Here is a 13,989-nt window from a genome sequence, read left to right as displayed (position 1 = left end):
CCTCTAGCCCCTCCCTCTCTCCAGCACCCGCCCGTGAACCCACCGCCCCATCCGTCAGGTCAACAGGGGCGTCGTCGCTCTGGATCGCTGTAGCACGTAATGTAACCTGCTGCAGTGCCCACTAGACTATAGCATGCTGCAGCGAGAGAGAGATGCAGATTGCTCTTCGTTACGCTACTGGACCCTCCACTCTGCCTGCTGTGTACGATGGATGGATCATGCCAAGTCCAGGATCTTGTCCGGGTGGGCGTTACCGATCATGCGAAGCACGAGGTTGAGTGGATGGACCCGACAGGAGTGGTAAGAGGCCGTACAAGGGTGAAGAAAGAGAGAGAGAGAAAGAAAAAAGAGAGTGCGCGCGCGAATTGGCTGCTCCAAAGATATAAACTTGCAAAGTTTCCCACGCATCCCGTCGTCGTCAATTCTTTTCTGGCTTGTTCGCTTACCAGAACTTTCCAGATCGCTCGCTCACTCACAACAAACAAACGCCAGTCAGTCAGTCAGTCAGTTCATCGACTCGACTCAACGAATCTCACAAAAGAGGGCAGTGGGTAGAATTCTTCTTCTGGTTGACATCAGGCTGCCTGTAATTGTGCTGTGCTGTCTGATAAACCAAAAGATTTACCAAAAGACCGTGTCTATCCCTGAGCCAACACTGCCTACCTACCTACATTTCTGTCTCGGTCGTTGCATTTGGCGTGCTTGCTTGTTGATTGTGGTGAACCTCTTGACATTTTTTGTCTTTCCAAACTGCTGAGACTTCTTATCTCAATACGAGCGACTATCCTTGTCAGAGGATTGAGTTCGAGGCTACTGTCTGTCCATACATACATACATACACCATCCGCGCCAGCCACAAGCCAGAGAGCGAGACACAGAGAGAGAGACTTTTGGTCAACAGGAGTGCGCATCTGATAAGGAGCCCGGTAGATCCCGACTTCTTTGTCCTTCGTCTTCGCCCTTCCTTCGCGAGCGAGCGAGACAATTCAAGCTGCTTGCGAGGCTCTCTTGTGCATAGTTCCTTTCGAGCAACGGAACCGTCGCAGCGCCAACGCCCGCAGAAACTGTTCAGGCCAAGGACTAAAACAACCTGGCTCCTGGCCTTGCTAGGTTACAATCTAGTTAGTCTAGAGTTTGACCCCACCCAATTGCTCTTTGGGCGTTACCACGACAAGCTTTAATCTTTAAATTGGATCTCGAAGCGGGCTGTGTCTCAAGCCAAGCAGGGTGTGCCTACAAACTACCTACTACATACTCAGAGTCATATTTGGGTACGTCATTTCCTGCTCCCAACTGACATCGTCGTTCCTCACATCCTCCCCTGTCTGTCTTGTTCTTGTCTCTCTCACAAGACAAACGAAGTTACTACTCTGTTTCACTTGAGGATCAAATATTGTGACTGTGTTGGATTGCGCATTTGACTTACAACACTTTCTGCTCTGTAGGTATAAAGATATCAAGCTTGATCCACCTTCCTCAATTGAAGTTTTCAGTTCGGCGTTGAGCAGCATCTTCCGCTCGCTTCTCCCGCCGCCCAACTCACCTCAATTCGATTCAGTTCGACTTGTGTGATACTTTCTCTACGGCTCGCATCTGTACTCTAGTGTCTCGCCTGAATACTGTGAAGAGACAGATACCAAGGCGAGCCTGAGTATAGGGGATATCATCATTCGCTCTTTTTCTTCTTTTCTCTCTCTTTCTCTCTCTCTCTCTATCTCTCTGTGTCACTTTAGTTGACGTCCATTCATTCCCTTGATTGCCGAATTTTTGTTATTATTGATCAGACATGAAGTTTGGCGACCATCTCGAAAGAGAGTCTGTTCCAGAATGGAGTCTCCGTAGGTCTCAATCCTCTCCATCCAAATACTTGTGGTATACTGACCAATTGCTTCTTGATCTAGATAACCTCGACTACAATTCCATTAAGCATGAGATCAAGATGCACACGACGCGCGACCAGGCCACGGCCATGGCCATTCCCGGGCAAAAAGACGAGGCTCTTTCGCGATTCGAGGATGGCTTATACATGGAGCTCGATCGTCAGCATGAAAGACTGCAGTTATTTGTTTCAAGCAAAGCAGATGAGATTTCGCGCCGATTAGGTATGTCATTGACTTGCAGTTCTGCGCCACGTCTCAAGTGGCACGCGACCACATACCAAATCTAACACCCCATTTCTATAGAATACCTCGCCAAGAACATTGATCGTTGGGCATCAAAGAACCACGAACAGCTCGCCGGTGAGTCTGCCATCAAGCACCACAGGCGCTTCACCAAGTACGAGCGCGAATTGGTTCGTTGTGGCAGTGACATCCAATCCCTCGAGCGCTTCGTCAAGGCTCAGACTGTCGCCTTTCGCAAGATCACCAAAAAATACAAGGTACGTCATCATGACTGCTCCGTGTGAGTTCGACATCTGGATCAATGTACTGACCGATCACTCACTCACAGAAATGGACTGGTTCTACAACCCTCGGTGTTCGTCTCTATGAGAACGTTCTTTCCGACCCCAAAAGTTTCACTCGCCGTGACTTTTCCTCCTTACAACAACGTTATGACGACATCACATGCACACTCAATGCTGCCGCTCCCGCATTGAGCGAACCTAGCTCACCAGAATCCCCAGCTCAGTCATACCGACGTCAATCTCTTGCAGGATCTCTCAACTCGACAAATCGTCACGCCACCAGTCGCGCTCAACCTACGTTCGATTTCTTACCTCCACCGCAGATGGAAGAACCTGCCAAGTACTGGAACGAATATGACGATGGGAGTGAATGTGCAGCTGATGATGATGGATATGCTATCTATATAAACCCAGATGAAAGCGCCAGTTTTCCGGGATTCGACTATCTGCAGAATGTCCTCAAAGCACCCATGAAGAAGGCAAGGGGTTGGTTCAAGCACAACAACACCCAGGAGCGCCAGTCTCTACTCGGTTCCAACCATTCACCTTACCAATACTCTAGCACGACCTTCAACAACAGCAGCGAGTCGGACGAGGAAGCAGGATATGCTAGTTCAGATGGCTTCCCCGCGACTGGATATGCCACACACTATGCCCTTCCCAGCCTAAATCAACAGGAGGCACATTTGTACCGTGAGAAGACCTTGTTTTGGGGTACGATCTGCTCCTTTGCCGTGTCTTTCTTGCTCCTCCTCGTCGCAGGCACGCTTATTTCAACTGGCCGACACAGGCTTAGAGCTGAAGTTGACGCGGGCGTCACTGTTGGCGTTGTTGCGAGCTTGTTCACCGCCTGTAGTGCCCTCGGTATGACGTTATACCGGCACGACCGACTGTCATTTCCACATCTGCTGGCGGTGTGGACTACCTTCGTCGCCTCATGTATCCTCAATGGCATGCTGCTGATTTTGGTCGTGGGAAACTCCCCGTAATGCGTAAAGGACAAAAGGTTATCCTGAATCCATCGAAACTTGATGATCTCAAAAAGAATGAGCCACAGTTGAGATGCTTAATGTTTGCATGTGAGCGATTTTTTTTTGACGGACTGTGTTATTTGTTGAGCGATTTCCAAGTCATAGGAGCGATGCTTGGGCATTCTGCTTTCCATGCCGATAGACTGAGAAGCCGGCCGTCTAGTTGGAGATGTTGTGTACTATAATCGCGCATGTGCTTTGGTATACGCATTCATCTTCGATTGTAAACGAATAGAAATAATTGAAACCTCGCGGTATGCCAAGCTAATGAAGCAATGTCTCGCCTTGTAGAACTGTGATGTAGGAGCTCAAAAAGATGTCAATATTGCCAGAACTCTTGCAATTCGTCCTAGTCAATACCCAATATATAGTCGTTTCGGTTGGATGGCATGATGTGATAAACATGATGCGTCTATATAGCTTTCGTCGTGGTTGCCTCATTCATCCATGAAGCACCATTGTGTTTCGTCAGCGTCTGCTAGAAACATTTCAACCTTGTTGACAAGTTGTCCTGTATAGAGTCAGATGCCTTTCCACTACGTCGGTTTCTGCTCCGCGGCTCGATCCTGAACGGCGCGTCTTGCTAGTAACTTAAGAACTTACCAGCGACTCCCCATCTTTTAGCAAAAAAGTGCAATGACGCAAATATGTTGTGAAACCTTGTGTCAGCTTCGGGGATTAGATGCTCGAGGTGGCTCAGGACCATGAGGCAGTGGTATGCCGAGTATGGCGTGACAGGTGAGCAGGGGGCGAGAAGGTGAGGGCGATGGGCGAGTTGGTCGTTCAAGTCGGTTGTAGTGTCGGCGATAATACGGATTGTGAAATTAAGACCGGCGATGGCTTTAGGGGCGATATCATCGGCGGTTGGAGAAAAGGGCCCTGCAGCGGATATGGTGTTGGCGGCGCGAAGCTGGCGACAGTAAAGGAAAAGGAGGAGGCTAGGTCAATTGTCAGTTCGTTTTCAACAACTAGGTACCCTTGGAAAGAGACACTGTTTGGCTGTGCTTCATGTCACAGGATCCGTCTTACCATGTACAAGTGGCGAAACATTCGTAGAAATCTCCCCAACGAGAGGTCTGCATGATCATAGCCTCGACTAGAGCACGTGTTGCGATATCTAGTTCGACATACTCCTCTAACAAGGCATTAGGGTTCCCTTGCGGTTTCGGAGAATAGGCTCTCGTATAGAGCATTGCACATTGACAATTTCTCTGGAATGGCCCCAGAGGTACCGAAGGGGCCACGCTCGCAGGGTGTCGCTGAACAGAACGCGTGGGCGATTGATTCTGATTGTGCCAAATGAGATTGCTTGTTGGCAGTAGATCATCGGCGGCTGGGGACGGCACTTGAAGTGGCATATGAATGAGAGAGCAATCAACATGGATGAGACGATCGAGGACGAAAAGACTCCAATAGACACAGCGGCGTTCTTCCTCCTCATAAGGAATATTGGCCTCTCGTTCAGCTTCGATATACTTCCCAGGGCCGATGCGCAAGACCATGGCCATGGTGTTTGCATCTCCAATACTCACATAGGCACGCATTACATCACCGTGGCCAAACTCAAAGAGTGCCAGCAGGATGGAACATTGGACAAGTTCAATGCTAGGAGCAGAAAGACCACGTAAGACGCTCAGGACTCGTTTAGCAGCCCTGTACGCTGGCATCTCGATCATGTCCTTACCCTCATTGACATTAGTGCTCGCGGCAGCAGCTTCATCATCGTACTGAGAGACGAGCTGCATGCAGACGATGAGGAGAGCAACAGCAGGGTCGCGGGGTCCTTGATCGGCATTGGAGCTGGCCCCTGACCCTAGGTTGTCCGTACGGATGGCAAAGAGCTCCGGATGGATTACAGAGAACCAGGGATTCATAGTCTCAAAGTAGCGTTCGGTTGCCTCGCGCCAAGGAATGTTGCGTGATGACAGTAACGCCATTACCATTGAGCTGGAAACATCAAAAGCAGGGTCAAAGATACCCTGTCCATATGCTTCTTTGGGTGTAGATCCTGCAAGATATCCAGGTTCCACAACAGCGGTTGTTGGGGCCGTGTAGATAAAATCATAGGAGCACGTAGTCGCAAGTCTGGCGAGTTAGTCATAGAAGATCGGAAAATCGAGTTGCAAGGGCAGTTACACACCTTGTACAGCGAGAACAAGCAGGCAATGCTTTATCACATTTCTTTTTGGTACGAGTACACTTTTCACAGGCTCTGTGCGCACGTTCAGGCTCCATTGGAGACTCAGAGCCCCGTGAAGATGACACGGAGCGAGACATAATGGTTCTTCTTCTGGGATCCGTGGTGGTTGATATGTAGCCCGTAAGATGGGCTTGTACTTTGAAGAGGTAGTGTGGTGGGTGTACGTTAGAAAAAACGACTTATGCTGACTACGCTTTTATTATGTCAGACAGCAAGGAGGTAATGGAAGAATTTGAGCTACCTAGACAGAATGGTTTGATAGGCGTATACCGTGAGCAGGAGCAGGAGCAAGATGCAGATGTAAATGTGAGTGTACGTATACGTGTTGTTGAGCTTGATGCAAGATTGAGACTGTAGTCTGATACTGATAATGAGACTGGTGGTAAGGAAAGAGAGGAGGAGAACCGAGACATCGAGGCCGGGAACGAGGGCTATTTGACGTCGAGTCTCAGTACGAAGAGAACATGATGCCCCCCCGGGCCACAGAGTTGATTAGATGTCGATGGGTCTCTTGATGCTTCCAGGCCTGGGGCCAGAATAGGCCGAGGGGTGGTTGCAGATACGCACTGCAGAGAGACCACAGTAAATGCGCAGCACAGCGGGCGGTAGATAGGTAACTGTACGCTGTACGCTGTGCCGTGTTGTACATACGGCACTCTAGATGGCGAACCCGGTAGATGGGCGCCGGGTGCCAGGTGCAAGGTCAAGATTGACAGGGACCAAACCAAGGATGACGTCTAATCGGTTAGTCAGCCGCTGCAGGGGGGCAATGGTGATGGCACCCAAGGCTGTGAGAAGAAGGCTGAAGATGTTGATTTGAAAGGATAAGGTAAATATTGGAAATTGGACAAAAATGTAATGGGGCCTAAAGAAGAAAGCAGACAGCGGAAAGAGCGGGGGCACAAGGGCCTGCCAGCTCAGGGATGATTTCAAATAAGGTGTAATGTCGCAAGTAACCTGAAAGGGAAAGACACAGGAGCCAAAAAAACCACGAAGCAATGGAAGCAGGAACACGGACAGCACATGCCTGATGGATGGAGAGTTTGGACTAGGTAAGGTAGGTACCTAGTATAGGTACTCCCTTACTTGCTAACGCAGGTAGTACAGGATATTGATCATGGAACGATTCAACTACAGCCATAACGACCTAAGTATTATTAAACCCAGACTACAACTGCAGAGATGGCTTCCTCAAGAGGCATGATTAACCCTCAATACCCCCACTAGTGGAGAGAGATACAGGGCCTAGATTGATTGACTAGATACCCAATCAGTAAGTACATGCTGCGCTGCTTGAAATCTGAGAGATATTAGGTACCCATCTAAGATCGAATCCGTCCATCCATCAATCACATCTCATGCGTCCGAAATGCCGGGTCACGCTGCAAATCCCCCCCTCCCGATTCCCCGGAGAGACCGTTACCTCTCAGCCCAGTGAGGCCATGGCCATGTCATGCCCATGGTGGATGCATCCGCCCTCTACAGCGATATCATTTGCAGGTTAGCGCGCCCGGGCATTACGTGCCACAAGCACCCAAGCTTACCTTACGCTTAGAATTAGGTAAAGTAGTTTGAGGGGACGGACCCACCGCTACGGGAGTTGGAGTTGCGGGTTGGTCTGAATTAATCATGCCCATCTAAGCAAGTTTGGTGACAATCTTGAATGATTTTCTGAAGCAATCAGTCCCTCAGATCTCGATCATACATGAATCGAGTTTACATCAAATCACTTATAAAGCATCTTCAAACTGGACTCTTCAAGTTCATTCTAGCATCAGCTTCGACTGTTCGCGATAGGTATTCTAATGCTTATGACATCACCGCCTCGCTTGTCCCTGGGGTAGCATTGACAAAGATATGTAAGATGCCACCATGCGACCTTTTTCTTTTTCGTACAAACAACACGAGAACCCATCATATTCTAATAAAAGAAACACTGGGATATGGTGAATTTTTTGTTTACTAATCGCAAGCTAATACCTTTCCATTCAGACATCAACTACCTACTACTAATGCACCAACAATGAACTCCCTCAAAACCCTGGATATTGACCCATCCCCACTTCACTCATGCGATCCATAGCATCCAGGGACCGTGGAATTGACCTTGCTTCAACTACCTGAGACAGGAAAGAGACCTATCGAGATTGCGAATCAACTGACTCTGCCACGATGGATACGAGATGTCACTCACAGCAGGGCCGTAGACTAAGGCACCTACTTCCTTCGCGCTCTTGATGCTGGTATAACCCTGTCTTGTCTTTCCATGTTCAGCAAGTAGTTGCTAAATTAAGCTCACGAAACTCTAGTGCATGTCTCCCAAGGTGGCCGTTGAATATTTCCCGCAATGCCAGCAGGTTTAAAGAAGAAAAGCCGCGATATCAGCCAGATGCATGCCTGCCCATCAAGCTGAATAGAGAGCATGCCATATACACTCCCTGATAGGCGGTTAAGCGAGAGGACCCCTGCTCTCCATGTCAGAGCAAAATCCGAGCGTTTTCGGAATTAACATGAACTACCTACCTTACGGTACTGACTCACCCGGCGTAAAACCCGTTATGGCAGCTTGATAGACTTATCCCCGCCTTAGGCCTTGCCTAAATAGTTGCAAATGTCGATTGATATTTGCTTGAGGTGCAAACCTTTCCAGTTTGAACGAAACCAAAGTCCATTGAATGGAGAATATTCTTTGCCAATCACTTGGTGACTGATTACCTAGGTTCATTGATCCCTTAAAAGCAACCCCCCTACGTTAATTAAGCAACTATATATCTACCGATACGCAGCTCCAGAGGCTGAAGTTGTGCAGTTGATCTCCAAAACACTTCCCGAAGACCGATCTAACACCTATTTTTGTACCGGACTGACACTCGGATCTTATCACTGGAGTCATTACTCACCTTCAAGGGCCATCATAGCATATTAAAACCGCAGAGATGACCCATCACATCCGCCCCGGCACCACTGCCGATCTCACTGTGGCTACAGATCTTTATATGCAGAGCTTCGACAAAGAAACTCTGCTCGACTTCATGTTCCCAAGCCGTCACACCGACTCAACTCCCTTTCGTGAGTGGGTTGCTCGGCGCTTTCGTATGCGCTACTGGACGCCCGGTTACGTTCTCACTATGCTGGATGATGCCAGAGGCAGGACTGTGGCATTCACTTGGTGGCATATACCGGACGACTCCCTGTCTTTCCGTGAGCGATGGCTCTCACTTCGTAAGTCTCTCCATTAAATCTCTGCCAACTGTTGCATTATCCACTCAAATCCTGCGAATACCAAAACCTGTTTGAAGCACTGACTCATTCAGACGCTTGGGTTGCCCCAATCATGTTGGCGGCCCTGAAAGTACACTCCTATATATTTCCCCTTCGTCACGTAGACTCTCATCGACTTGGTATTTACGATCGCGTTTTCACTACCATTGAACCCGACATACTCAACTCTCCCCGGCGTCGTTCAGCTTGGTATTTGTCTAGCCTTGGGGTCTCTCCTCGTGTCCAAGGTAGCGGTTATGGTTCCCTCCTCCTTCAGCATGGTTTGGAGGCGGCCGATCGTGCAGGAGTTCCCACTTGGCTGGTGGGATTGCGTGGGCTCGACAAATTTTACAAGCGTTTTGGCTACGTAGAAGTGGCCAGGGCCAATGTTGGAGAGTTGAAGGACTGGGACGGCGGCATCATCATGTTCAGGGGGGATTGATCATCAGGACTCTGCACCCATCGCTAGATCTCATAACAGTCACGAATATCTCTCAAAAAAGAAAAGCGGACGTCACATAGGGCCATTAACCAGAATCGCATCACGATTCCTCATCGATCTTGTTCAGATGTGTCATTCATCTATCATCTATCTGGCTACTTAGGGCCACTTCAGACCAGCAAGGTTATGAGCTTTTATGTCATGAGCATCTCCATAATAGCAAATCCCCATCCCAGACGATGGAGCAATCATATCAAGCAAAAAGTCCGCCCTGTGCCAAGTCATGCAGAAACATGCCTGATTGTTGTGTCGCCGTGCTTCCTCAGGTGCTTCAAGGGGCGATACACTCAGACAACGGGCCGGAAATACCAAAAAAGGGGGTAGGGGCAGGCGAGTGCTAAGAGAGCAATATTTTCAGTTCAGCAGTGATGAACAGCCCCAGACGGGGAAGCAATTCAAATTAGATAAAGTCATCAACGTCGTGCAGCTCGTATCAAAAAGAAAAAGGAGGCAAAACAGGAAGCTTCGCAAGTGGCATACAAAGCCAGGCCTCAAAAACTTGCGCTCCCTACCATCATTCAGGAAATCTGTTCCTTACTGGCGATTGCTGTCAGAAGCTCGATCACCGTGGATGTTCTCTTCATCGCCATTGGTTGAAAGATTGTGTTGATAGGCCTGGTAATTGCCTCGAGCGAGAGTGTCGTCGAACTCGGGGGGAGATGCGTAGCCGTGTTTGAATCTTGGACGATAGGCCATTGCTGATCGCGTGGTCGGGACACCTTCATCAGTAACCAGATCAGCAACGCCATACTCTGTAACTTCTTCATTAGGGTACTGGCGCGAGGAACGGAGACTAGCTTGGTCAAAGGAAGCCAATGTGTACTGCTGGTATTGGTTCATAGAGCGGCCGATCCTCGTGTTCGACCCAGTCTCGGCAGAAAACCAGTAGGGCTGGTGGATTTGTGAACGCGGAGCATCAGAGTACGGGCGTTCGTCTGTCATGGAATGATGCAGTGAGTTGTCTACTCCGCTCATTCTAAACTGAGAATGACGTTCTTCCGGGATTGGATACGAGTAATCCGCTCCTGAGGCCTGGGAAGGAGGAGTCCCGTAAGAGGGATAGTTGAGCGGCGCGGGCGTGAGTTGATTATTGACTGTCGACGCCAGGAACTGGTGGTTGTCTCGGCTGTGTTGGGCAGCATAGCCTGCGGTGCCATACATCTGATCCGCTCTGGCCACCATTGGCATAGCCGCGGTATGGATCGAGAGGTTTCTATCAGTCAGTACGAATCCATTTGGGCCATCGTAGTGATCGCCGCCATAAGACTGTTGGTAATAAGGGGCGTTATCGCAGGAACCTCGGTGATCGGTCATCGGCGCCTGCATATGACGATTAATACTGGAATAGCTCATTGAAGGTGCTGTTGGGTTCTGACTGTCATAGTACCCAAGACTGGGTTGTCGATCACTGCCTGGCCCGACGCCAGAGTTCGCGAGGGGAGACCGAGAGCCGAATGAGTAGGGAGCAGTCCGGTTGGAGATATCGTCGGTATACGATCGGGAGTGATGAACAGGTCGAGATCCGCTGAAAACAGCAGGAGGTGTGGCCGACGATGACGATTGCTGGCTAGAATGCTCACTCGCAGATCCCTCTTCTTGAACTGGTTCGAGGGGCGACGATTCCTTGACAAATGGGAGGGGGGATGGAACTGGCTCCCCGGCCATCAAAGACGAACGGCCGGATTGACTGCTGACCGATGTCCGATGGGCCTGGACTTGAGCATGCGAGTTCGTGAAAGCATCAACAACCTCTGGGAGGAACTCGACAGGAGGAACTTCTCTGAGATCGCCGTGATCGATCTCTTGGCAAAGGCGTTCAATAACATCGAGAATCTCATCGTGCGTCTTGCCTTCGCCAAGGCTCTGCGTGATCCAGTGAGGGATGGGATCCCGACTGTTGGTGTCCGCCAGGCGCTTAACCTCACGTCTTCGAATCGAGAATGTCCAGGATCGGATTGTTATGCCCTCCTGATTAGTTCTGCTGGCATTCTCCAGACCTCGGCTCCAGAAGATCATTCGGATGATCTGCTCGTACACCAGCTTGATCTGAGTGAAGCTGAATCTGATACCGGTTCGGTAGCGAATCCTCTGATAGTGCTTGCGACACATGCAAACCCAGACACGCTCCGGAATGCGACGAGTGCAGACCTTGTTGCGGCCAAAAAGATGAGAGATGACCTTGCGAGGTACCGAATTAGTGGTGCATTCGGTAACTGCCATACAAACGTCACCACCCTGAAGGGGAACGTCGATGGTCACGTCCTCCAATGTATGCAATGCAGCAAGCACACGATCATTTGGGTTAGCATGGTACGCTGCCTGTCCAGATGCACCTACACTCGTTAGTTGACTTCAAAAGAGAATACCGGGAAGGGGAAGATTACCTGGAAGAGTCCCGTTGGACTGCATCCTCACAGTGTCCGGAGGCTGGAAGGGAGATCTTGTTGATGCACTACTAGTTGCAGGAGAGCTCTCTCCCGTATTGATCCAGGGATACTTCTCGATGCCGAGACGATCGTGAGATGTGTTGATCTGTGGTGACAGTTGTGTCGGAGGATGAAGCTGTCGGGACGTAAATTGTGGCAGAGAAGTTGGTGCTTGAGGAAAAGAATGACTAGAGCCCTGGGCGGGGCTTGGTGCCGAGATGGTTCGCTTGTGAACGCGATCTAACGAGTTCAGGAACTGATCTTTTGGCTTCAAATAGCTGAATAAAAGGAACAGAGTCAGTATATTCCTGGTGGGAAATTTATAGGTTGAAAGTGACATTAGACAGCAAGGGGAATGTGCGAGGACATAAGGAGTGAAAGGTGGACGGGGGGCTAGAAGAATGCAAGCATTTTTCAGGCTGCCTGAGCAGAGCTATAAACACGCAGTGTGATTCACCGGCTCGAGGCCAAGTTGGTAGTGGGACAATGCTGCTTTCGAGGGCCAAGTTCCTCCCGCTTAACGGACCAGCTTTTATGACTAAACATAATCCATCCGAAATGCGTCTGCAGCGGGCAATCGTTTTTCTCCTGACAATAGGAACATTGCCCGTCATTCACGAACTGCCAAAGATGCATCCGTGAGGCTTCCATGCAGCTTGACGCTGCTTTACCCCCTTTTTTCCTTTTCGGGGGTGTGCAAGCAAACGATACGCATGCATGGTTTGGACGATTGACAAGGGGCAAACAATGAACGAACTTCGATTCATGCTGACGGCCATCTTCTTCTGCATAGGAACAAAGAGATGCTAACTTACGTTTGATCTTCTGACAAGTGGTTGTGCTTTCTTCTCATCATCCTCGCCTCTAGAATCGTGTCAGATGGGCTACCCAAGTACAACGACCCAGCACCATTGGTACGCTGACGAGCATGCGACTTCACAGACAGACCGACTGTCACTGGAGGGAGAGGCGCTGTTATCCTTGGAAGCCGCTCCAATTTTGCCTCCAGGTCAGCGATGCCAGAGCCTACCGTATTACTCCCATTGATGGTAGATACCGATGAGAATCTAGAATGGCCAGCGGAGAAGGTCGATGAGCAACAAGATGAGAAACTGCTGCGGCTGTCTGAAATCTTATGGCTGGCTGAAGCTGGCGACGTGTTGTATTCCGTCCAGAGACTTGATCTTGATTCATTTTAGTATGTATACTCCTGCGATTGGGCCGCCAGTGTGCAGGATATCATTGATAACAACAACACTGACATCTTGGCAGGACCGCAACTCACCTTCTCATATGCTGAGAAGCACGGCGCTCGCTGTGGTTACTAGTCGTGTTAGCCAAGCTAGATCGCCGAACACCGGCCGGAATATACACCAGCGTGCAAGAAAGGGAGTACCTTTTCGGCGCCCAAGCATCTTGATGGACTTCTGGAGTGGAAGGCATTCTACTTGAAGTAATGTCAACCTCAAGCTTGTCATGCCCGTAACGGGTTGTGGTTCTGAGTTTTCTTACCGGACTGGTAGCGCATATGATCCTGCGGAACCAGGAAGACTTATACTGGCCGATGTATCCATTGATACTTGTCTGGGGTGGTGATTAGATGCATTCTGACGTCTCGCAGATTCTTGCTGCTCCTCCCAAGGCACTGGCGTGAAAGGAGGCCGCGAGGAGTTCTTGGGGCCAATATCCCTTGGCAGAGAGTAACCACCAGCATCCCAGGGCGTACGAGTTCGACTATCGGATCGCACACTAGATGTTCTAGACTGAGTGCAGTCGGGTGACGGAGTCGACAGTGACAATGACGGGCCTCTCTGTTCCTTCTGCTCATTGAAAAGCTGCGGGCTTTCTCGACTATTTCTCGCTTCCGTGTCAAGTTCGCTGAACTGGTTTAGAATTGACTCAATCTTCATGATTCAGGTCTGTGTATAGACTTGTCCGAACAGAGGCCGTATTAGAATGGAGTGACTATGGAACCGGCAGAATATGCAATTGGCGCCACTTGATTCGTGAAAAAGACTGGTGATGGGCGTGTGTGTTTTGCTTGATTACAGCATTGGGATTCGAAGTCGTCTTTCTGGTAATGGTAGAGGTTCAGGGGATCACAATCGCGTGATAACCGCCGCAAGGTACTAGAAACAGGATCAACCTCGTTCCGGATTAAT

At 49.7% G+C, this 13,989-nt stretch overlaps 4 protein-coding genes across 4 annotated transcripts; 2 read left to right on the top strand and 2 right to left on the bottom strand.

Moving 5' to 3' along the window:
- Positions 1–1,786: 1,786 nt before the first annotated feature.
- FTJAE_8560 (uncharacterized protein) lies at positions 1,787–3,396 on the top strand (the record flags this gene model as incomplete). The annotated part of the gene is made up of 4 exons (XM_037355390.1): positions 1,787–1,838; positions 1,902–2,102; positions 2,184–2,380; positions 2,452–3,396. The coding sequence occupies 4 exons, from the start codon at positions 1,787–1,789 to the stop codon at positions 3,394–3,396; spliced, it is 1,395 nt and encodes a 464-aa protein (XP_037204389.1).
- A 479-nt stretch (positions 3,397–3,875) lies between these two features.
- FTJAE_8559 (uncharacterized protein) lies at positions 3,876–5,715 on the bottom strand (the record flags this gene model as incomplete). The annotated part of the gene is made up of 4 exons (XM_037355388.1): positions 3,876–3,949; positions 4,042–4,376; positions 4,468–5,523; positions 5,579–5,715. The coding sequence occupies 4 exons, from the start codon at positions 5,713–5,715 to the stop codon at positions 3,876–3,878; spliced, it is 1,602 nt and encodes a 533-aa protein (XP_037204388.1).
- A 2,859-nt stretch (positions 5,716–8,574) lies between these two features.
- On the top strand, positions 8,575–9,341 carry FTJAE_8558 (puromycin n-acetyltransferase; the record flags this gene model as incomplete). Its single annotated transcript, XM_037355387.1, has 2 exons — positions 8,575–8,860; positions 8,953–9,341. 2 exons carry the CDS (start codon positions 8,575–8,577, stop codon positions 9,339–9,341), a joined length of 675 nt encoding a protein of 224 aa, XP_037204387.1.
- Positions 9,342–9,935: 594 nt separating this feature from the next.
- Positions 9,936–13,737, bottom strand: FTJAE_8557 (uncharacterized protein; the record flags this gene model as incomplete). The annotated part of the gene is made up of 5 exons (XM_037355386.1): positions 9,936–11,734; positions 11,786–12,135; positions 12,643–13,011; positions 13,113–13,142; positions 13,340–13,737. 5 exons carry the CDS (start codon positions 13,735–13,737, stop codon positions 9,936–9,938), a joined length of 2,946 nt encoding a protein of 981 aa, XP_037204386.1.
- Between the last annotated feature and the right edge of the window lie 252 nt (positions 13,738–13,989).

This window comes from Fusarium tjaetaba, assembly GCF_013396195.1.
Source record: "Fusarium tjaetaba strain NRRL 66243 chromosome Unknown NRRL66243_c0000186, whole genome shotgun sequence".
Lineage (NCBI taxonomy): Eukaryota > Fungi > Ascomycota > Sordariomycetes > Hypocreales > Nectriaceae > Fusarium > Fusarium tjaetaba.
This window is presented reverse-complemented; position numbering and strand designations above follow the sequence as displayed.